Genomic DNA, 23,314 nt, shown 5'->3' on the forward strand with positions numbered 1-23,314 from the left:
TGAAAACAAGAAAACTAGTAACTGGTACAGTGCACCCCTAAGGAAAACAACAGTACATGAAATCTGGAAATAATACAGTATGTATTATATAATATACTGTATATGAAAAAAATGTATATCATTATGTATGGAGATAGCAAGCAAACACGTGCATTAAATCTATGTTATACTGACATAATTTAATTACTTATCAGGTGCATTATCCTGCATGCATATTGAATTATTTTTTATTTTTCAGGGTTGTATGGAAAATTGCCCAGATATAATGTGATATATGTGTTTGTATGTTTTGTACTTTCTCGCCAACTACTATACACTTATTTGTGTTGGTCAGTTCATCAGTCTTATTTCCTGTTTTTATAGATAGTGAAATATAAGATGAAAGATCAAATAAAGCAGAACAATATGGTTGTATGTTTTTAGGGGAAGAGAATGTCCTGTTCATCCGTCAAGAAAATATGGGGAAAGAAGAGAAAGAGGAACAGGATAATCAAAGTCATCGGGACACTGATCACGTGTTGGCAGAAACTTCAGAGTGTCTTTGCTCAGTCAAAGTAGCTCGCGTTGCTCCTTCTGTTGAAGATGTCACACAGACTATGCTAAAAAGACATGACTTTAGTTCTTTTTTTTCTTACTTAAATGTTCATCATCAAAGTTCCAGAGCTCCTTGTTGTGTCTTGTCAACCACAGATAAGCTGAAAATACCCACAACGCTTTGAAATAATCTCAGAAATGGCCACGTTAACAACTGTGCCATGTTTGTGTGTTTCAAAATTGTTCTTCATTGTGTGCATGATATGCTCCTTTGTCTGTTGTGGAACCACAAAATAATACAAATTGATGTCACATATATTGCATATAATTAATATTGTTACTGACATTGTGTCTTTCAATGACAACAAATGTTCATATACATGCCATATACTCACTCAGAGCCAGTATTTTTCATATAACCACCTAAAACTGGGTTGTACACACTCAAAAACAGAAGTACTGACGTGCACCTAAAATGGTACTTGTCACTGTCACAACTTTGTACCCATTCTGAAAGTCAATCTTTGTATCAGATTGTACCAGTACAATTCCGTTCCCTAATATGCAAATGAACCTTCACAACAGGTTGTTTTTCTGGGCTCATGAAGAGTTTTCTTTTGAAGTGTGACAATACACTGTAAATGCACTCTAAAATAAAACATCTACTTTTTATGATCTGATCTGATGATATGATTACAGTTATTACCTTATTACCGTATGTTATTTCTTTTAAAGGTAATCCAATGCAATAATGACCATCAACCAGTTTAACAGATAACAGAGTCCAAATCTACTTCTTGGTCATCTTTAGTGCACTCAGGAAAAGTCCATTCTAACATCTAACTGGAGCCAAAAGGGTTCTCCTATGAGGTCAAGCCGAAGAACCTTATATAGTTCTACTTAGCACTAAAATATGTTGTGTTTTTATGAGAAACGTCTTTGACAATTTTTGTCTCTAAAAAGAGAAGCGCAACGAAGCGGAACTGTCCCAGTCGAGCTCTGTTTCTATTCGGACGCCTTTGCACGCTGCACAGCCTCGACAAAACGATTTTCCAACGCTGAGAAAAACGTCAACACATCTGCACGGAAGGTACAGTTTACGGGAGGAGTAGCATATTTAGCACCGTTTTCACACAAATACACGTTATAAACAGCCAGAAAGTATATATTTTTCTTATGTTCTTTCACTTGTGTTTTTCAGTGACTTTTTAAAGCAGCATTATCCTGTGCTACATTTCGACCAACATCCTCGCCTGAGCATGTCGAACTATTCTATCACAGCTCAAATAAAAGTTTAGCTCCTGTGAACCTGATTGGTTCAGTTTAAGTTTAGCAGTCAATTACAGATATACATCATGGCCAGCAGCAGCACTGTGAACATGGATCCAGATGTTGCTCTGAGGCTGTTTGAGGAGGGAGCCACGCTGGTGCTGCTGGGTGTCCCTAAGGGCACAGAGCTGGGCATCGACTGCAAGAGTTGGCAGGTGGGTCCTCGCTTCCGGGGAGTAAAGATGATCCCTCCAGGCCTGCACTTCCTGCATTACAGCTCTGTGAACTCACCGACATGTGGGAATGAAATCGGCCCAAAGACGGGTGTCTTCCTTTCCCTCAAACCCAGAGAGATCCTCTTGGCTAACTGGGATCCCAAAGAGGAAGATTTGGACTTCTCACCCTCTAAGAACCAAGAGGAGGTTAGTCGCATCCGGGCGACCTTACAAGAGCTGGATCCTTACCTGGGTCCCTATCCATATGAGGTGATGAGGAAGTGGGTGTCCCTCACTGACCACCTCAGCGAGGACCTGGCCAACAACCTGCAGCCTTTGTCCGGCAGAATATGTGCCTACTGTGACGTCATCCCTGAGATTGAGTACAGACACACCAAAGACAGAGCAGAGCAGCCGGTCAACGACACGGTCTGTCAGAGCATGAAGGAGGGACTGGATAGGCTGCCCAGAATGAAACTGAGGGAGGGTACGGAGTTGCGCTTCTCTGTCATCCCCGAGAAGACCTACCCAGCCGGGGCGACACCAGCTGAGATCACCCAGTGCAGTATGGACCTGAGCTATGCTCTGGAGATTGTACTAAAGAACTATGAGCTTCAGCCTCTCGACATTCTAGGTAACTGTAGAGATGCACCAATATTACATTCAGAGCTCAACTGAATATTAAGGCACATTTTGTTTTTTAACATTTTTAAATAACAAATGGCGAAAATGGAATCAAAAACTCAAATACATGTATTTAAAGGTCCAGTGTGACATTTTTACGTTAGAAAAAGTTAATTCAGCTTCTTAAATGGCAAATATTTTCTGGTTTATTTGCTCCATATAACACATGTATTTGTTATATGCTGTACTGTTGTTGTTGGTGAGTTCAGTTTGTTATATGAACATTATTCCTGAGTCTCTGTGAAATATTAAGAGGATTTTATGGCCAGTTGCTTTAGATTTATTACATAATGCACCTTTAATCTATCGATTATTTTCATGATTAATCGCGTAATCGTTAATCGGTCCATAAAATGTCAGAAAATGTTTTTAAAAAGTTAATCACCGTTTGTCAAACCTGGAAATAATGATGCTCAAATGTCTTGTTTTATCCACAAACCGAAATTATTCACTTGTTATGATTTATTTTATTATATGGGGAAAGAAAAGAAGAAAATATTAACATATAAGAAGCTGAAACAATCAGAAATCTTGTTTTAATCATGAAAAAAAGCTTCAAACGGATTCATTGATTATCAAAATAGTTGATGATTCATTTAGTCATTGTTTAATGTTTCAGCTCTAACTCTGCTGAGATATAAGTATGAAAAGATATGCTAACATCTCACTACAGAAGTATCGGTGATCGGCCCTAGTACACCTGATATATTGGATATCAGCAAAAAGACCAATATTGTGCATCCGTAGTATATAACTGCACTGCACACATGTCAAATGTTGGTGTGGGTGTGTGTTTTTTATTTAAGCAGAAGCTTATTGTTGCAAATAAAGAATTACATCCTACTGGTATGTGGGGGCCACTGTAGTCACCTGATGCTCTTGGAAGAAGAGGGCAGAGTGAGGGCAGGGTTTTTTCCTTTTGTTGCAATCTGAAGTCTCACCATTGGATGTCACTAATTCCTACACGCTGGACCTTTTTAAAGATTTCGTTTTTTCATTCTTTTGATTTAAAATATTGTATTGCAGACAAAAATGTTAATTTGAGACAGAAAACGTTTTCCTTCTTTAAGCAACCATTTATCATTTAACTGTTTTATTGTATCCAAATAGCACACACAGTTAAATTCAATGTGTGTAAACGTGTGATTTGTTTCTTTGCTTGTTTCAGGTGAGCTGCAGTTTGCCTTTGTGTGTTTCCTCCTTGGAAATGTGTACGAGGGCTTCGAGCACTGGAAGCGTCTGCTGGCTCTGCTGTGTCGCTCAGAGGAGACCATGGGGAAACGGACGGAGCTCTTCCTGGGCCTCATCGCCGTGCTCTACCACCAGCTGGGGGAAATCCCACCTGACTTCTTTGTGGACATCGTGTCACAGGACAACTTTCTCACGTCCACGCTGCAGGTAGATTCCCCCATATTTACTGTACATCAACTAAAAGAAGAATATAAATTCTAAATGAAAACTGCAACAATTATTTGATTCATCGATTGTTAATCGATGACTAAATTAATCGTCATCTATTTTGATAATCTACTCATTTTTCTTTTTTTACAATTAATACAAGCTTTCGGATTTTTCAGCTTCTTAAATGTGAATATTTTCTAGTTTCTTTGCTCCATTTGACCAAAAAAAATCATTAAAACTGAAAAGACATTCGAAAACATCATGATTTCCAGGTTTGGTAAACATAAACGTATGAATATGAATATGTTCAATCTCTGAATGCAAACATTTTCTAATCTCAGTTTGTGAATATTTTCTATTCTCAGAATGGGAACATTTTCTCATCTCTGAATGTGAATATTTTCCAATCTAAGAATTATTATTATTAATATTATTTATAATAAATTCACAACAAACAAAACATTTGAAAACAGAATTCTGAAAATGAAGTCTGACTTTTGACTTATTTTTTTGCAACCATGCCACATTTGATGCAACTACAGTTTATTTTGTCACGTCAGCATATTTGTCACAAGGAAAATGTGATTCCACCACATAATCATATAAAGTTTGGCAGTTGGTCAGCTTCTTCACTTGCATCAGTATTGCTGCCAAATCTTTTAGGATTGAAATCCATAAGGACTTGTCTTCTTCTCACAGGACTTCTTCCAGTTTGCCAGTGGACCTGGTGTCAATGGCACGCTGCGTAAGCGAGCAGAGAAGTTCAAAGCTCACCTGACCAAGAAGTTTTGCTGGGACTTTGACGCAGACTTGGACGACTGTGCCCCAGTGGTGGTGGAGCTGCCTGAGGGTGTTACAGTGGACTGAGACTGCCACTAACACTGGACTTAATGGTCAAACCGGGCGGATTTAGAAAGCAGAGAAAGTCACTGATGCTGGAGGAGAACACCCGTTTGTTTAATATCTTATTTCATGTACGTGGACAAAGCAAAACAATTATATATGATCACATCATACACATCAGTATGGATGTGAATACCAGGTTTAAAAGGCACCTTAAAGGGATAGTTCAGGCTTTTTGAAGTGTTGCTGTATGAGGGTACTAACGGCCCTTTTCCACTATGGTCTCACCATGCCTCGTCTCGCCTCTGCATTCCTGTGTCGGACGTCTCTTTCTGTGACGGCACTCCAATCAGTGGCTGGCAGTCTGGCGACATCACGCATAAAACCTACTCAGCGTGCTTAGAGTCGAAACGGTGGAAACACACCATTAGAAATAGCCAATCCAAAAAAATCACCAATGTCTTAAGATAGCATACTATTAAGCCGACAGGTTTTACTACCTTTTGTTACCACGTGTGTGTGCAGTCACCTGTATGTAAGATACTGGCACTGTATAAGTACTTCAAAAATCCCAAAACTACCCCATGGTAGTGACACCTGGTGTCATCTGTCTTGTGTTGCTTGATCAGTTTTATGCTCATTCTTGCAAAGACAGTGTTAAAGAGTGTAACAACTATAAATACTCTGTCTCCTCCATCGTGTTAGACGACTTTAAACCTGTGCCATTATGAACTGTAAATCCGTTATCATTCAATTTTATACTTTAACAGACAGTAATGTGCAAAAGTCTCAAATACTCAACACTTGAATGCTTGAATTGTAAAACTGCAAACAAGTTTCTTGTATTTTCAGGATGTGTTCCAATAAAGTGAATGAGAAATAATTACACTGGTGGTCATTATAGCATTGGCAAAACAACAATTCTAACGGTGACTTAAGACTCTTGCACATGATTGTACATCAACACTGTGTGACAACAGTAATTTTTCACCTCCCACTATATCATTATTATATATTTTTTTTTAAATGTTGTGTTGCCCCTTTGGAAACTGGCAGATTTACCATAACATAATGTGGTAATTCTATGGTAAAGATTTACCATTGTGGTAAAGTGTGGCTCCTTAGCTGAGGAACAGTTAAGAGCCTCTGCACATTAAGAGTAATCTCACTCTCCTCCACTAGATGGCATTGATGGGCTGTTTGGAAAGATTCACCTTGTCATGTATCGTCGTCATTATTTCCAGTGAAGGATGTCATTTGTGCAGGTCATGGTAATCCTGACATTTGCCTTCTGTTCTGACGCCACAGAGACGTTTGGTTAATACATAACATTTAAAGGTGCATTATGTAATAAATTTAGAGGAACCGGCCATAAAATCCTCCTAATATGTCACAGAGGACCAGGAATAATGTTCATATAACAAACTGAACTCACCAACAAAACTAGTAAAAAAAACAAACATTTGCATTATAACGGTTGGTGTAGTGGTTAGCACTCTTGCCTTTGCAGCAAGAAGACCCGGGTTCCTGGGTTCGAGCCCCGGAACAAGGGCCTTTCTGCAAGGAGTTTGCATGTTCGGAACAAGGGCCTTTCTGAAAGGAGTTTGCATGTTCTCCCCGTGTGTGCGTGGGTTTTCTCCGGGTTCTCCGGCTTCCTCCCACAGTCCAAAAACATGCGATATGGGGATTAGGTGAATTGATCACTCTAAATTGACCGTAGGTGTGAGAGTGTGAGTGAATGGTTGTTTGTCTATATGTGGCCCTGAGATGGACTGGCGAACTGTCCAGGGTGTACCCCGCCTACCCGCTGAGATAGGCACAGCACCCCCGTGACCCTCTGGTGGAGGATAAGCGGTAGATAATGGTTGGATGGAATTATGTTTTGGTATATGACGTGCCATCTACCGCCGTCTACCAATCATAGCAGTCAGCAGAGTCTCAGCGGCTGAGCAGCCACAGGTTGCCAGTTACCTAGCTACAATTGAAATGAAACGAAAGGAAACCTAAAATACCTCGGTATGAATGTCAAAAAAGATAAAGTTTGCGGCAAAGCGAGGATCTATATAGGACATGCTTTTGAACGGTGGAGAGAGTTTAAAGCTGAGAGGAATTTCAAAACGGATGCAGAGTGGGCTGCTCTTCTCCTAGACAGGTAAGTTCAGCTTGGCTAACTAAGTTAGCATCATAGCTCGACTGTCGAGTTCTGTGTTTTGAACTGTTCGCTCGGTTTTGGGGCTGCCATACTGACATACCCGCTTCGGTACGGCGGGGTCGTGGCTCCGGGCAGAACCTGTCCGCGGCGGTAGCGACGGCGCCAGCATCTGCGTGCCACCACCACCGCCCCGTGGAGGACGGCGATGCCCGGCACGCAGCTGCCGGTGCCGCCGCCGAGCCACCGGCAGTTCTGTTCTGTCAGCGGCTGCGGCCGGTTCTGCTCGGCGCGGGCTGCGTGGACTTGTGTCGGGAAGATTGTAAGATTGATTCCGGACAGTGTTAATATTATTTACCTTATTATTGTATTGCATTAATAAGATTTTGATGCATAAAATATTACCATAAATAAATATATTGGGTGTGTGGTGGTAATTTGCCCCGCATGCCACGATGTCTCACTCTAAGGTTTTGTCAGAAGTTGTCAGCCCTGCTATATAACATTGTAAAGGGGGAGGCAAAAATGAAGGACAGTTCTGTCAAATATCATGCATAAAGTTATTCCATCTGATATATCCATCCCTAGTCAACAGCTAATGTTACCATCATTTATTATACATCTTGATATTTACTGAGAGAACAGAATTGTGTGTCACTCATTTATGATAAAACGCTCCTTCCTCGGTCGTTGCTGACGCTCTGGCAACCTTGACTCTGGAAGGGAGGGGGGGAGTGGGAGGCGGATACGACTCGCAGCAGTGTTTTGATTTTGAGTGTAGTAACCGTTTTTGTCCAAATTGTTACATAAAGCACCTTTAAAGGTCACATAGAGTGGTCCTGTCGCACATAAATGTTAGTTATGGAGGTCTACTTACATATATTAACTTGTTTTTATGGTCAAAAACCTCCTAGTTTCTGTAAATTAGCCGATAGAAATCCTCTTTTCTGACAGTGTTTTTCAGCCGCGATGTTTCAGAGTGAACTTTCACCCCCAGAAGACAGAGTCTTGTGATTGGCCAGTACTATCCAGCACATCTGTTCTCAGAAGCGCAGCGCCCCCCTCTGGAAAGGCGGATGCACTGCTCCTCATTATCAAAACATTGTTTTAACAGTGTTTAAAAATAGCAGTCCCTTTTATGACTTTAAACCGGAGTCAGACCCAGAGTCAGAAGACACTGTTGCTCGTGAAACACCTCCACAACGGACGTTATTCTTCTTCTGCGGTTCAATGTACGTAACCGGATGTGCCCGGACTACCGCCCGGAGGAGGACGATCGGTTGTTCAGGAGAACCGCTGCTTACGTAACTATTACGGGATTTTCAGTGATCTCGTTGAGCCCCGAGATTACAATAAAACACAACGTTCTCAGCAATGGCTGAACTGTTTGTTTCGAACCGTCAGGCTTCTTAAACAAGGTAATGACGCAGATACACACCAAAAAAAACAGCGATAATAGGAACTTCCGGTCTAGTTACGCTTTAACATTTCTAACATAGGATCATTCACCAACATACAACACTGCTTCTGTGATGTTTTACAGGGACAAACGTTTATGAACAGTGATGTCATGATTCAAAATGATCAAAATACTTGATATGTAGAAAAATCCATTCATGGAAATGCCAAAAAACCCAGACTCAGTTACCATTTGCAATCCATTTTTTGCCGCTTTATCCTCCACGGGGTCACGGGGGTGCTGTGCTAATCTCAGCTGACATTGGGCGATAGGCGACGGGGGTCACACCCCAGACAGTTTGCCAGTCCATCACAGGGCCAAATATAGAGACATACAACCATTCACTCTCACACCTCAATTTAGAGTGTCCAGTTGACCTAATCCCCATATTGCATGTTTTTGGACTGTGGGAGGAAGCCGGAGAACCCGGAGAACCCCCCCCCCCCCCCACACACACGGAGACTCATAAACTCCATGCAGAAAGGCCCTTTTTCCAACTGGGGCTCAAAAACGCGTCTTCTTGTTGAAAAGGCAAGAGCACCTCAATTGACAACACGATGAGGAAAAACAACAAATACTATAATGAAAATTTCACAAAGACACAAAGTGAACCTACCAGTTCAGTAGAAACAGAGCCACCATGTCATCACCTTGCAGCCCTTACTGGGCTTTACAGTTGTCTCCACCGTTCAAATGCAGCAGCACCGTTGTTCACTCTGGTCTTGGATCGTTCTCTGCATCAGTCTTCTTGGCAGTAGCTTTTCCCGAAAAAACATCATTCGTTTGCGACCAACACCTGTAGTTGGCACCTTTTCTGTGATCACGTTGCTGAAACTATCTTGTTGGATTTCCAATTAATTAGTACCGGCCTTCAGTATGATTTACAGACCTGTCCACTCCACAGGTGACTGACATCTTTCATTTTTGTGACAATGCTTTAATTAATTGGTAACAATTGGGGTGTGAAGAGGATTTTAAGAAATACAGTAAAAAAAAAAAAAAAGCTCCAGAAAAGGATCTCCCACCTTACCTTTAACCCCACGTAGCTTCTGACGATTGTGTCAGCAGTGTGTGAATGGGGCTGTCGTCACTCACAAATGGAACGCAATCGTTGAATCAGTTTCTACCAATAAACCCTCTGAAACTATGAAGTTGTAAGCCCGGGTGAATGTGATGAACAAACTTTTGTGTTTTTTTTTTGTGTGTGCATAATGTGTATGTATTTTGTAAACAAACACAAATTGTGGTCAAGCTAACCAGAGTGAAATAACTGATCTCAACCACAATGATTTGTGGGGAATAACAGGTGGAAGGGATTAGTGTGATGCACAGGAGCACATAAAAACTGGATAAAATGGATAACATCACATGATTGTGTGTTGTGTGACTGTGATGGATGGGACCAGCCTTGTGTTAGGCCACTGCTCCATCAATCCATTATCTTGTGAATTTCTCTCCAGCTGGACGCCTTTCACTCCGACATGCCCCGGCTCCATAAGTCAATCTATAACCATAAAGCTGCTGTGAAAAGGACTAAAGCCTTCTAATGCAATTATCTGAATCAATCAAGTCTGGGCCTGTTGATGGAGATTCAACTACCAATACGAGAAGTCCCTCTGCTTCCCAGAAGACAGATGGTATTGTGAAAACAGTCATGTTTGGGCTTTATGAAGGAAAACTCCTCTGAAAATCTGCATGCGTCTTTTAAAAGCAGATCCAGTGTTTGTGGTCCACTCTGACCACTGGGGCCCCCACTCTGGTTGTTATTTTCCCTTTTGAATGCAATTAAATGGAGAAAATGACTTGGAACAGATGGTGGAAACATATCAGCACAACATGCGAGGAAATGTGCACCAATTATTTGTGCGTTCACTTTCCTGTCTTGGGACAAAATACTGTATATTGTCAACGAATTAATGACACTGCAGGGATGTCCTTGGCTTTGCAGGCCCCACCATTAGATCATTAGAGGGGACAGCGAGGCAACGGACGACTCTGTCGGATTCCAGCTTTTCTGCGCACCATCTTCCTGGTATGGCAACCATTTTCCCCCCTTTTTAATCTCTCGTTTGTTTGGTTTGGTGCGGCCCTGGGAAGGAAGGAAGCGTGCGGAGCCTCAAAGCCGAACAAGCCTCTGGCAGTCACGGTGAAACTCCACTCACCATTTCTGGTCATTTTCACAAATGCTCATGAGCTGTTGTAACACCCAGCCAGTGTAAACGGAGGGGGGATGGATGTTTGTGGGAACTCAGCTTCTCGACTGAACAGTGACTCTGCTTTTATGTGGATATGAAAAGAAAAAAAAAACCTGGCATGTGATTGTGTGGGAGGGGATTTCTCATGCTTGATGGAAATTATTATATATCATCGAGCCGTTGTTTTCTGATCGGCCTCAACATCTGCAGCTCCTGGGTCATTTTGATCACTTTAGAAGAGGAGAAGACATTTTGACCATGTCACCATGAAGGATTACGAAATAATAGTCTTTCTGTAAGTGTGTGGTTACAATTACATGGGCACCAAGTATCTGAATATTGCCTTTTTCAGAATAAAACTAATAATTCTTCCATTTGTTTACATGTTATAGAGCAGGTGCTTTACATGGCCATGCCTTACTCAGATTTGGCTAATCTTACACATAGTAAAATATTCAAATAATAATGTGAAAGTCAATATCAGTTCTCTTTGTCCACTGTGTTAAACATTCAGAAAGATTTCAATGGATTTCCCATAGCAGTGCTGTATTACTGGTGTTTTGTTTGCACCCCCCTGTACCACTTAATTTCTCTGAATAATCATATTTTTGTAGTAGTTTCATTTGCATGTTTTTCCACTTCCTGTAATGGATGCCATTTCTCTGCCTTTAACCTACTGATGTGAAGTCTGTTTCTTTTCACACCCTCTTTGATGCACGCCAAGATGCATATTATATTATATAAATGGCTTGTTGAAAACAAAAAGGTGTTCTCTGGTAATCACCTGTGTCCTAGGCTTACAGTACATGTGATGAAGGGTGTTGGTGCAGAAGTGAAGAAGTTGTGCATACTTTGTTGGGGTTGTATTGGCTAAACAAAAAAAAGATATTTACAAACCTTGGCAGTAGTCAAATGAAAACAGCTGTACAAATATGGTGTTAAAACATGGAGTTGTAAAAGAACCAGTCATATCAATGTATATGTAAGGTATGCCTCATTCCAAGGTAATGAAGCATTAACAGGCAAGTTATTTTTGAGCACTATTCATACACAAAGGCGGTTCAAGGTGCAGAAACATGCGCCCACAACACGGAAAGAAATCAATACTTAGTTAATAATAAGTTAAATACTTTAAATCCATAACAACAGAACAGGTGAAAAGTGTAAAAACAACTATGACGTAGAGAAAATCCTTTAACTTGTCATTAACTTGTCTAGAACAAGTTTTTTAAAATGCGTAGACAAGCCATTTTTGTTCTTCCAAAATGGCAGACTTCTGGGTGGGTGGAGCTAATGGAAGTACATTAGAAATTTGTTTGGTATCATGAGAGCAACATGTTTGACCCGACTTTTGGGGGCGCTACAGAGTCCTGGGTCTACAAACAGGGGTTTGTGCCCTATGCCAATATTGCATTTTCCCTGACCTGACCTCCATGCAAAATTATATTTTCCGGAGGGCAAGGGGGGGACACCTTCTAAAGAAATCCTAGCTAAAAGTCTGCAGTGAGGTGTACAGTTGGAGTGACAGATGGATTCAAGGTGAAGGTGGGATAAGAGCAGTGATTAATAGGTTGACAGATGAGTTAAGGAGTCTGTGTGGACTATATTGTTTGGCATTGTAATCTGTTTTGAGAGAAAGGGAATGAAGGTTAGAAGGGGTTTGTTGGTAAAGACGAATGTCAGGGCTGATGTGTGACAGAAGGATATACTGTAGCAGCAAAAGCGAAAGGGAAGTGTCAAGAAAACAGTAGTGAGAGTCAAAGGTTGGAGGCGGAGCTGGAGGTGGCAGAGCTGAAGATGTTGAGATTCTCCTTGGGAGTGACCAGGATGGACAGGATTAGAAAAGAGCATATTTGAGGAGATAAAGTAAAAAGAGTCAAGGTTGAGATGGTCTGGCCACATTCGGGGGAGGGACAGTGATTATATTTGTTTTTATTTTTATTGGAGTATGATTGAAAATACGGAGCAGCACCCATGAAAGGTTTCAGAAGTGAATTCTACAGCTCAAAAATCTGGTCATTCAAAAGTTTGATGGGATATGTATTTCTGATTTTAAAAAATAAAGTCATAATTGACGATGCAGCATTAGATTATTTGACTGTATGTCATGATGAGAATGTTGTTTTTGTACGATATGGGAGCCTCAGATTGGAATAGCTATTCCAACTATATTTTCTAGAGGACTTACATAAATCAGAATGGGTGATCATTCCACAGTAACTACTTTTATATTCATGCCTGAGCTGAGTGGTAGGTTGGTTTTATTTTATTTTGTTTTATGATTTGATAATGTGTTAATGAGAATCAATAAAGATATGGTAGGCTTAAGCCTATTTTGTAGATCTCTGCTTGAAAATTGAAATGCTCATAATGATATGCATATCTCTGCAATCTCGAGGTCTATTTGAATACTTTGGGTGTCATAGTAAATGGAACACTTGTGGGACTACCTAAGATGTGTAAAGATCAGTGCATGTGTTACTGGTGAAGAGTAAATGAAGATGGCACACAATTATCATATTTAAATAGGAGATTCTGCTGTTTATCTTGATGAACATTTCCCAATTGGGTGACCTTCATGGATTTAGGTTTCCCCAGGTACCTCTTGCTTGGGGCCCCCCCAAACACCCTTGAAATACCCCTGCCTGAATAAGTGTCTTCATGTGTGTCATGTGTGTGGTTTCATCTCACCAATATCACAGCTGCTACTTTCTCTCACATTTTTGTTCTTTGTCTTGGACTTTTCCCTCTCCCCCCTGTGTGTGTGTGTGTGTGTGTGTGTGTGTGTGTGTGTGTGTGTGCGCACGCACGCGCGCGTGTGTGTGCGTGCGCGTGTGTGTGATTCCTCTCCCTCTTCACATGTCTGGCTAATGTGTGAGGCAGGCACGTGTATATTTTTCCCAGGACATAAGACTGTGTGGCCTATGGCATGTGTACATTTCGGTGCCCAGGCATATGGAGTGGAGAGTGGGTGAGTGGTAATAAAAGTGAGGATGGATGATCTCTCCTGGAAATTGAATACGAGAGAGAGAGAGAGTGTGAAAAATATGTTCTGTTTTAGTGATCTGCTGAAGTGATAAAAGCCAGGGAGCTAAAAACAAAGCAGTAGATGTTTAAGTTCTGGTCAGCAGTTTGTCTGTGTGTGACTGATAAGGACACGACAGCTGGCCAATAAATTTCTCAGGCAAGCTAATTAAAGTTATAGAGGTGAAACAAGAACATGCTGTGATTAGCACACTTGCAGAAAGCAGCAGCACAACAGAGGCAACATCAACAGTCACAGAGCACATGAAAGGGACAGTTCTGTTTTTTCTTTTTAAGTCTGGCAGTGTGAGTTACTGACACATAAAGGACCATTGACTTTTGACCATTGAAACAAAAACCCTGCCTAATAAGATGTATGTCAAATTACATCTACAATTTCTGTTTTATCTCACTTTTATACCTTTTCCTGGAAAAGGTGTAAATAAACCTGGAAACTAAAGTTTGCAAACCACTGACTTCCCTACACCAAAATAGAGAAAATGTCTATTTTCACATGGACACTGGACACACTGCTGATTCTACTGCTACCTTGTTTGGTCAGTTTGTGTCACTGATGTCAATATGAATGAAGGATTTCAAACCTAATGATGTTGGTAGCAGTTAATTAACAACTCCTGTGTTTTGATAATATAAACTTGCTGATTTTCTCTGTGGACATTGGTGCTGGTAGTGAGTTGTTTACAAAGAGACACAACTTCAATTTCCAGTAATGAAAAAAAAAAAATCATACTTTTTTTCCATGACCCTATTTTCAGTGTCACTATATCATACCACCATACTTTAAAAATGCTGACATATCCCTTTAAAGTGCACATTTATCATCCTTGAGAGCTGGAAGATCACTTAAACTAAAACTTGGATGAGTGACTGTAAATGAAGCACAGTTGAGGCAAACCACAGTAAAGATATTTCCTGGTCTCTATAGTCCTAGACTGTGGTCCATCAGATATCATTCATCCCTTCCCACCTGCCCATCAGATGACTGATCCCTGACTTCCATTTTTAGTGTTTGCTTGTGTGTGTGTGTGTGTGTGTGTGTGTGTGTGTGTGTGTGTGTGTGTGTGTGTGTGTGTGTGTGTGTGTGTGTGTGTGTGTGTGTGTGTGTGTGTGTGTGTGTGTGTGTGTGTGTGTGTATGTTTGTTGTCTTTGGCTGTGACTCTCAGCATGAACTCTGGCAGACCTTGTCACAGCAGAAATGATTTGAATATCACAGCACCTCACACTCACACACACACACACACACACACACACACACACACACACACACACACACACACACACACACACACACACACACACACACACACACACACACACACACACACACACACACACACACACACACACACAATCCCTAGTATAACCTAGGCAATTATTTATACTGCCTAGGTTATCCTAACAATAACCAGTTCATGCCTGAATTTTAACCAAACCACAGTTCAAATCTCAAATTGAACCAGGGTAGGTTTTTGTGCTCAATAATACATTACATCAAACTGACAAATCCAGTGGGAGATTGTCTGGGTCAGAAAACTATCCAGCACATCCAGGCTAGTTGGAGCATGTAGGACTGGAAACACTCACCCCCTCGCTAATTGTAAATTACATATATCTTTTCCCTGCTGTGTTCTCAGTATGCTCACTCATACATTATTTTGAGCTTGTTGAAGTTCTGAGAGAAAATGTCAATCGAGTCGGGTGAATCAGCCGGCTACGTTGTCATGAGTGGATCTGTAGAACTTCCTGCAGAGCCGGAAACAGCACTGAGCCGCGACTCGTGTGAGCTGGCTACGTTGTCATGAGTGGATCTGTTTCCTAGCGAGAGTAGTAGGCTATTTCTCCACGAGTCAGTTTGAACAGCAAATCCACAACAAAAGTCATTCTTTCACTTCTGAAATAGCATGGTTAAAGGTTATTTTATAGGCCTAGGTTTGGTGTATAGAATGTAGCATATAAAAATTATGTCGGTGGAGTTGTTAAATAGCCTAATAATAATAATAATAATATGCTAATAATAATAATAATAATAATAATAATATGCTAATAATAATGATGATAATAATAATAATAATAGCCTAATCTTTTATTTACTGTGGGCAGTTCCTGTTTCTATGTCTACATTGAAAGCCTATACATTGTTTATGCTACACTAAGTTAATACAATAAATAAACTAGGACTGAGTTTTCTTGATGATTTAGCAATACTGACAAAAGTGACCCAAGTGACTCGCATAACCCGGATCAGTTGAGTGAGTGACTCAGAATAACCCGAATCCTTATAAAGAATCGAGTTTGACAGGTCTATTGTCCATGTGACTAGTCTTGAGGTATTCCAGGACAAGTCGCTCAAAGCACTTCATCACAATGGGTGTGACCCCGGATTTCCACTGGACGCGTTACAGCCACGGTATGTCAGCGGCGTGGTTCTGCTTCGTCCTCTGCACAGCGTCATTCCCCACCGGGCGCGTTACGGCAGTGGCGCAGTGCCTTGGGAGCCAGTGGTATTCACGGAAGTTCACGTGATAATCTTGAACGGACGGAAGTTCGCGAGATCCCGGGATAGACTGTGTGTATAAAGGAAACAACAACACAGCTTCTTTCATTCTCCAACGTGGAATAACTGTTGATCTGATGTCATAAATGATTTTTCTGTTTCTCCACTTCAACAATCAGTCTCTCCTTGTACATTATGACTCTCCAAGACGCTCTGATTAATTGACTGTTGACCTGGCAGCACCGGTCACGACGTAATGTTGATGTGAAGTTGTGACAGGCTGTATGACCTGCGTATTGTGTTTTATTTTGAAAGGGTTGTGGAAATGTTTTACTTTGAGTCTGTGTCAGACTTCCTGTCTGGTGCGAACTGCTCTGTTGAAATTTAAGCGGTTCAGACACATCTGGGAGGTTTGGGCACTGGCATTATGGAGGTGTTCTTTTAAGCTTGCTGGCACAGCTGCTTGGGTGATGGACAAGTTGAAAATGTTTGTAACGACCCCTGCAAGCTGTTCAGCACATGCTTTGAGCACACGACCAGGGCCCATTGGCGCCAACAGCCTTACGTGCATTGATCTTGTGCAGTGCATTGCAGACATCTATGGTGGGAGTGTCAGGGGTGTGGGTCCAGTGATGATGGAGAGAGCTGGTAGCCTTCTCCTTATTGCCCCGTCAAACCAAGTGTAGAAGTTGTTTAGCTCATGCAGAAAGCAGACATCTGTGGCTGTTGGTGTGGAGGTGCTGGGCTTATAGTCTATTGGAGTTGGAGAAGTGTTCTTCCACCTTCAGCTTGTAGTAGTGTTTGGCCTTCTTGATGCCCCTCTTCAGGTCTGCCCCTGACATGCTATAGGCCTGTTCGTCACCTGTTTTGAAGGCAGCGTTGCGGGCCTTCAGCATTAGAGGCATCTCCTTGTTCATCCATGTCTTGTGATTCGGGTCTGTGGTGATCTGTTTCTCTGTGGTCACACTGTCAGTGGTGGTGTTGATGTAGATCGGTACTTACGTGGTGTAGTTATCAATTCTTTGTGAGAGCCACAGATAGCCTGAGAGGCAAACATGCTCCAGTATGTGTGTTGCTGCACTACAATACTGCACCCTTACATCCTTTCACTCATGCACTCTTTTACACTGCTGATGTCACTGATTACACATACTATGCTTATTCTAGGTATTTTTCTTGCCTTTGCCCTTGTCTTTTCTTGCCTCTATTGGCACAAAGGACAGTTTACCATCACGTGTTTCATGAATCTTGAATTAACAAATTTTCCTTAACAAATCATTTGTAAATTGGTGGATCTGTGTTCATCTCCCTCTGTTGTCATGGCAATATGGCCCATCTGTGCTAATGAAGACCATGAAAAGTCATAAGTGAATGGTAATTGGTCCGTTGGGTCTAGTCTTGATGACCACTCAAAGCTGCTTTACACTTGTTCAAAAGCACATGACACTCTCACACCCAGGCACAGCCTTTAGGAACATGTGGGGTAAAGGACACATCTGCATGTTGAATGGTGGAGGCAGGAATCTAACCCACAAACTTCCAGTTGAAACACGACTTGCTCTACCACTGAGCTATGAAAAAAAAAAAGATTTATGATTAAAAGAACCCCCATTTTAAAAAAATCATTGTCTTGTTGTTCCCTTTATTCAGCCTTACGTTGTCTTGTTTTTCCTCTTTTTTCTGTATTTATTGTTTATGACACCACAGGTGTGTGTCCAGTCCAAAATGAGCTGGATTTGTTTTTGGGACATGGGCCCAATCCTCCCCTTTTATATTCCCACATCTCTTTAACACAACAGTAAATCTCCCTCTTCCTGTCTCTTGTGTACGTTTTCCCCCATCTCACTCTTTCCAACAATATTCCACTTACTCCATCCCTCTGCTTCTCCCCGTCCAGGCTCAAGTTGAGTTATGGCACCTTCATTCAGAAGCTGAACAGTGAGAGTCAGGCTGGATCTATTTTTTTTATACTCTGTGCTGTGTAAAATACTATTCTACTTTCCTCTCAATCATCAAGAAAAGTAGCATTAATACACATAAAAAAAAAATTGTATTAGAGATTACAGAGGTTTTGTGCGAGATATTGACATATCAGGAACAGTTCAGTTCTACAGTACAGTAATGGTAACCGTTCCATTCTTTGACACACTTAAATTGGGGTACCAAAGCAAAGTAGTACAGTCTGGTCTAGCCCCACCTACGACAGCCAGGTGATTGGGGAAGGGAAAACATCAATGGTGTAAATATCCCATGGAAGTCGACGCCTGCAGTATATTCTCGTACAAAACTCGATGTCTTGTTGGGGCGAACAGTCATGAAGTCATATTTTATTCTCCTTTGTTAATCTTGCAGCATTGGCATATTTGTATAAAAACAACTCATCAGAGTAAGATATTAGCAATTTTCTTTTAGTAATGCATTTAGTAATGCAATGCATACATTACCGAGTTACAGCAAACGGTAATGCATTACTTTTGTAACACGTTACTTCCAACACTGCACTTGAACAATGAATCAAAGTGTGGGCCCATGGTACTGCAGGTGGGCCATTTAAGGTCATTAAATATAAATAAATATAATTTTCAGTTTTGTAATTCAGTTTTAAATTATTGCTTTAAAATATGTATGATAGATAATATATATACAGATTTGTCCAGATGGAAGTGTGTAAACCACTTTCTATCCTACACCAAAGTCCATAGGGAAAATCCAGATTTTTTAGCTCACAGGAGGTGTTGGTCTCAAGAAAATAAAACCTAGTCAGGGTCACTACAGGTTTCAACAAGTCAAATTTAAGACTTTTTAAGACTTTAAGACCATAATGAATACAATTTAAGATCCATTTCAAATCCATACTGGCAAAAAAGTACAAAAGACACAAAGGAAAATTGGAGCCACAAATTGTTGAACTTACACTTACTCATCTTATGCAAGCAATTCGGCGTAGCCGTGGGCCTTCATTAAGTTTTCTCCGCTGCTATGCTAAGCTGTAACACACCACGGCGCGCGCACAGCACACCGGGCAGAACAGGTGGCCTGTTTCTATTTTTGAGGATGCGATAACGTAACTACAGTAGTTGTAGTTACGTTATCGCATCCTCAAAAATAGAAACATTTCAAAGCGAGACTGAAGTTTATGCATGTTTTAAATAAACGTAATGTTTAATAGATTTTTAAGACCATTCAACGTTGTATTTAAGACCTTTTATGAGATTTTAAGGCCTTAAATTCAAATTGGATTTAAGACTTTTTAAGACCCCACGGACACTGTTAAAGGGAAAACGACCGAAATAGAGAGGACCCGAATGCAGACACAGGACAAGGTAAGTATGTAAAAAACACGATTTTATTAGCCCTCGTGTACAGGAAGCTAGCGCGTACGTAACTATGGTCAGGTATAGCTAGGTATTAGCTAACAGTAGCGCCAGGAACAGTCAGCGCCTCCACAGTGGCAACAAAGTTCATATGGTGGTTCCGGTGGAACAAACTCACTCGAGGTGGAAGTATGAGGTGAGTAGGAATCCCAGATGAAGATGTGCAGCTGAGTAGCGACAGCTCCGTGACGAGGTGGTGACGAGAAGAAGAACAGCAGAAGGCGGAAGTGATCCCGGAGGAGATGGAATCCACGGCGTCCTCTGTGTCCTCTCGGGTTCAGGAGACGTGGCGACCTGAGAGAGAGTGAGCGGTAAGTAAAGATCTCTGGAGTCAAGTTTCTAGTAGCGAAGGAATACGTCTTTACCATGCTAAGCGAAACAACGAACTGACACCGGTGACGGGCGGAGCCTCGCCTTAAGTGTCCTCCTGAACGCTGATCAATAACAGCTGGGCGAGGCTGCCCAGGTGCAGACAATCACCGGCGTCATCAGAGAAACTAGGTCAACCACGCCTCCTGCAGAGAGAGAGCAGAAACAGAGCAGCAGGGACAAAAACACAGAAACTGAGGAATGTGAGTGTGTGGATCGTGACAGATACCCTGCTTGTGTCTGGTAAATCATTTTCATTATTTGCCTAAAAAGAAAAAAAACTAATCTTGGTAAGCAGGTTTTGCATTACAAAAACAATCTAATCTTAAGAAAATATTTCTAAATTTCTAACTCCATGGTTCTTAAACTGTGGTACATGTACAACCAGTAGTTTGCAACTTTCTCCTGGTGGTACTTTGAGGAAAATCAGAAATAGTGTTCTACTCTATATACCAGGGTGTGTATGTGATCGGAGTGGAGCAGAGGAAAATGAAACAAATAACAAACAAAAATTAGAATTAGAATTTCCTAGTTTTAAGGCACACTAAAGTCTCCAAGTGGCTGCAGATTTGAATATTATGATTTGAAGTATTTTAACCAAGCATAATTTATTTTTCTTAAATCAAGAAATGTATTATTGATTTCTAAATATTTGGCTTATTTCTAGTAGGGCTGTTTTTACAACGTAAATAAACCCCCCTCTTCTGAAGTGAAAGCCACCCAATGACTGATTTAGAAAAATGCCAGGGAGTTGGCTGAGAGCTGAGGGAGTGTGAGTGGGGAGCTGGGCAGGTGTGAGTCTGGTATGCTCTTAGAAATAAGGGTTCCAAAAGGGTCCTTCTACGTGGGCTGAGGTTCTACATGGAACCATTTGCTTCTGTAAAACCCTTTTCCCTGAATAAAGGGTTTTACAAGGGTTCTTGGTAGGACCCTCGAAAGGGTTTCAGATAGAACCTTTATAAAAGGTTCTATCTAGAGCCAAAAGGGTTCTCCTATGAGGACATGCCGAAGAACCTTATATGGTTCTACTTTTATTTCTATTAGAGTGTAGTGAAATCTGCTGCTGCAACTTGGTGTCAATCTATATTTGGTTTTACAATATGGGTCCCAAGCAGGTTTGTCTGTGGTTTCCATGGTGGCCCCAGCATATGAGTTTCCCACGTAGGGCCCATTACTAAAACCATATGAAACCAAACCTAAAACCATTTTTTATACATATTATGTGCTCCTGCATTGTCTAGTCGCTGTATAATATTTTTTGTTTCATTTTCGTAGTGTTTCAAAAAGTCATGTAAAATAACATGGTCACGGGCCGCTGTTGCATTGCCACTGTTAGCAGCGAGACGCCATGTTTCTACTGGAGCATGTAAGGACAAACCCGGGAGAACAAATCAAGCGTTGCTTTACTTGTAGCGGAAGTCCCGCCTCCACTCTCTCCGCTTCGTCTGCTATGGCCGCGGTAGCTCGCCCTCTCCCTCGCCTCATGAACCTCATCTGCTGACACGGAGAAAGACGACGAGGACGACATTTGACCGGCTGAGGATACTGTAGCACTCAGGGAAGGGAGGGGGTGAGCAGAGGAGCAGTTTGTTGTTGTACATTTCAGCCTCTCCTCTAGATGTCACTATAAACTACTTACTTCACCTTTAAGTAAATACATGAATTATAATTTTTCACAAGTCTTCCCTTCATTCCCTCTAGCAGTAATGTGCGGTGTTGGCCATAAGCCCAGGAGTCATCTCAGTTGATCATCACTAATCTGATTCCTAGCTGTCTCCTGTACTCTCCCGCTGCTGTCACCACTGCAATTAAGCCTGTCTAATTGGACAAGCTTCCGTCAGTGTGTATGAGTGTCTCTCTCTCTCTCTCTCTCTCTCTCTCTCTCTCTCTCTCTCTCTCTCTCTCTGTGTGTGTGTACTCATCCATGTTGTGGCCAGGCTTATTGGAGCCAGGTGGCCACGTGTTTGGCTCTCAAGAGGCCATTTTTCTATCAATGTTAAACCTCAGGCAATAAACGCAGTTATGTGATACACAAAGTGCAAGGACTGATTCAACGCAAGAGACGCATGGGAAGACATTAGATATTACCAGGAATGGGACATCAAGTTTGAAACTGGGATATACAGTATGTGTGGAGATATGACCAACGTTGTTTGAGCTCACATCAGGATCCTAATGGAACTGTGAGGCCATGGACTGTAATGGCTAAGAATAGTTAAATTGTATTTGAGAATTCAGTGGGACTCAGATGAGGAGGTTGAGTTTTAAAGCTGACATGGGAGAGATCAACGCGATCCCAGGACCCCAACCTTACTCGTTGGAAGGCAACTCATAGTAAGCGATTGTGTCTGGGCAAAATAGCTTATTTAAGACTTATTATAAACACGGGAGTGCACCCCGTAGTTTCATTGTGTTTTTATTGCTGATGTGCTTTTTTATTTTCTTTCATCGTCGCTGTAACTTGTGTAGAATAATACCTGTGAGCTAAGCTAGCGGACTGTTTAGCGGAAACACCGCGGCGCCGTCCGCCCAGCTGATCGATTGTTGATTATTCTCTGTGTCTTTCGCTCCGCGCGCAGCGCCAGCGGCGATCGTAATAGAAGCCATAATTTGACCGATAAGAAGGCAGGTCCACGAGACAAACTCTCGCTAATCTGTGGTCGAATTCGGTTTCTATTTCTCCTCACGTGTCTCCCCTTTGTACTGTGATTTGTCCCCGTGTCCCCGATCCTGTGTCCTCAACACAGCCCACGATCACTCATTGAGAGGAAACTTCCGTGATCTGTAAGAACCACAGTTTAAGTCGGACAAGCCAAATAAACTGTGTGATTACAGAAATTTTCTGATCAGACTCGTTCCTTTGTCTATTCCACTTCCTGCCGCCATTCCCTTTAAATTTTCCACGTCACTGCTGACTTCATTTCCTCCTTCAACTCTCCTCTTTTACTCAGCGCTTCCACTGGTGAAAGAGGGAAGAGCGGAGTGAAGAAATCAGAGCACGAGCGCCATCTCGCGTCGCCTCACAGTAACAGCGAGTGACGCCATTTTCACGTGACGTACCTTTTGGTAACCCGGAAGTGGGAGGCGCGTGGTCGTGACAACCGTCACGTCAGAGAACCCTCCTTCTTTTACCTTTTGGCTTTGTTTGTTGCTTCCTGTTTTACTTTGGCTTTGTTTTGTTCACTTCACGCCCCCTTTTCTCACACACACACACACACACACACACACACACACACACACACACACACACACACACACACACACACACACACACACACACACA

General features: G+C 41.7%; 1 protein-coding gene across 1 annotated transcript; it reads left to right on the forward strand.

Annotated features, from left to right (window-relative positions):
• The first annotated feature begins 1,579 nt into the window (after window positions 1-1,579).
• Window positions 1,580-5,635, forward strand: aar2 (AAR2 splicing factor). Its single transcript, XM_083895607.1, has 4 exons — window positions 1,580-1,624; window positions 1,736-2,652; window positions 3,871-4,100; window positions 4,803-5,635. Exons 2-4 carry the CDS (start codon window positions 1,890-1,892, stop codon window positions 4,968-4,970), a joined length of 1,161 nt encoding a protein of 386 aa, XP_083751733.1. The 5' UTR covers window positions 1,580-1,624; window positions 1,736-1,889; the 3' UTR covers window positions 4,971-5,635.
• The last annotated feature ends 17,679 nt before the right edge of the window (window positions 5,636-23,314 follow it).

This window comes from Microchirus variegatus, assembly GCF_963457635.1.
Source record: "Microchirus variegatus genome assembly, chromosome: 9".
NCBI lineage: Eukaryota > Metazoa > Chordata > Actinopteri > Pleuronectiformes > Soleidae > Microchirus > Microchirus variegatus.

Excerpts from the sequence above, each read along its gene's own strand:
- aar2 (XM_083895607.1), top strand. The coding sequence starts at position 1,890 with ATGGCCAGCAGCAGCACTGTGAACATGGATCCAGATGTTGCTCTGAGG. Across the intron at positions 2,653-3,870 it reads TCAGCCTCTCGACATTCTAG|GTGAGCTGCAGTTTGCCTTT; the intron begins GTAACTGTAGAG and ends TGCTTGTTTCAG. Across the intron at positions 4,101-4,802 it reads TTCTCACGTCCACGCTGCAG|GACTTCTTCCAGTTTGCCAG; the intron begins GTAGATTCCCCC and ends TTCTTCTCACAG.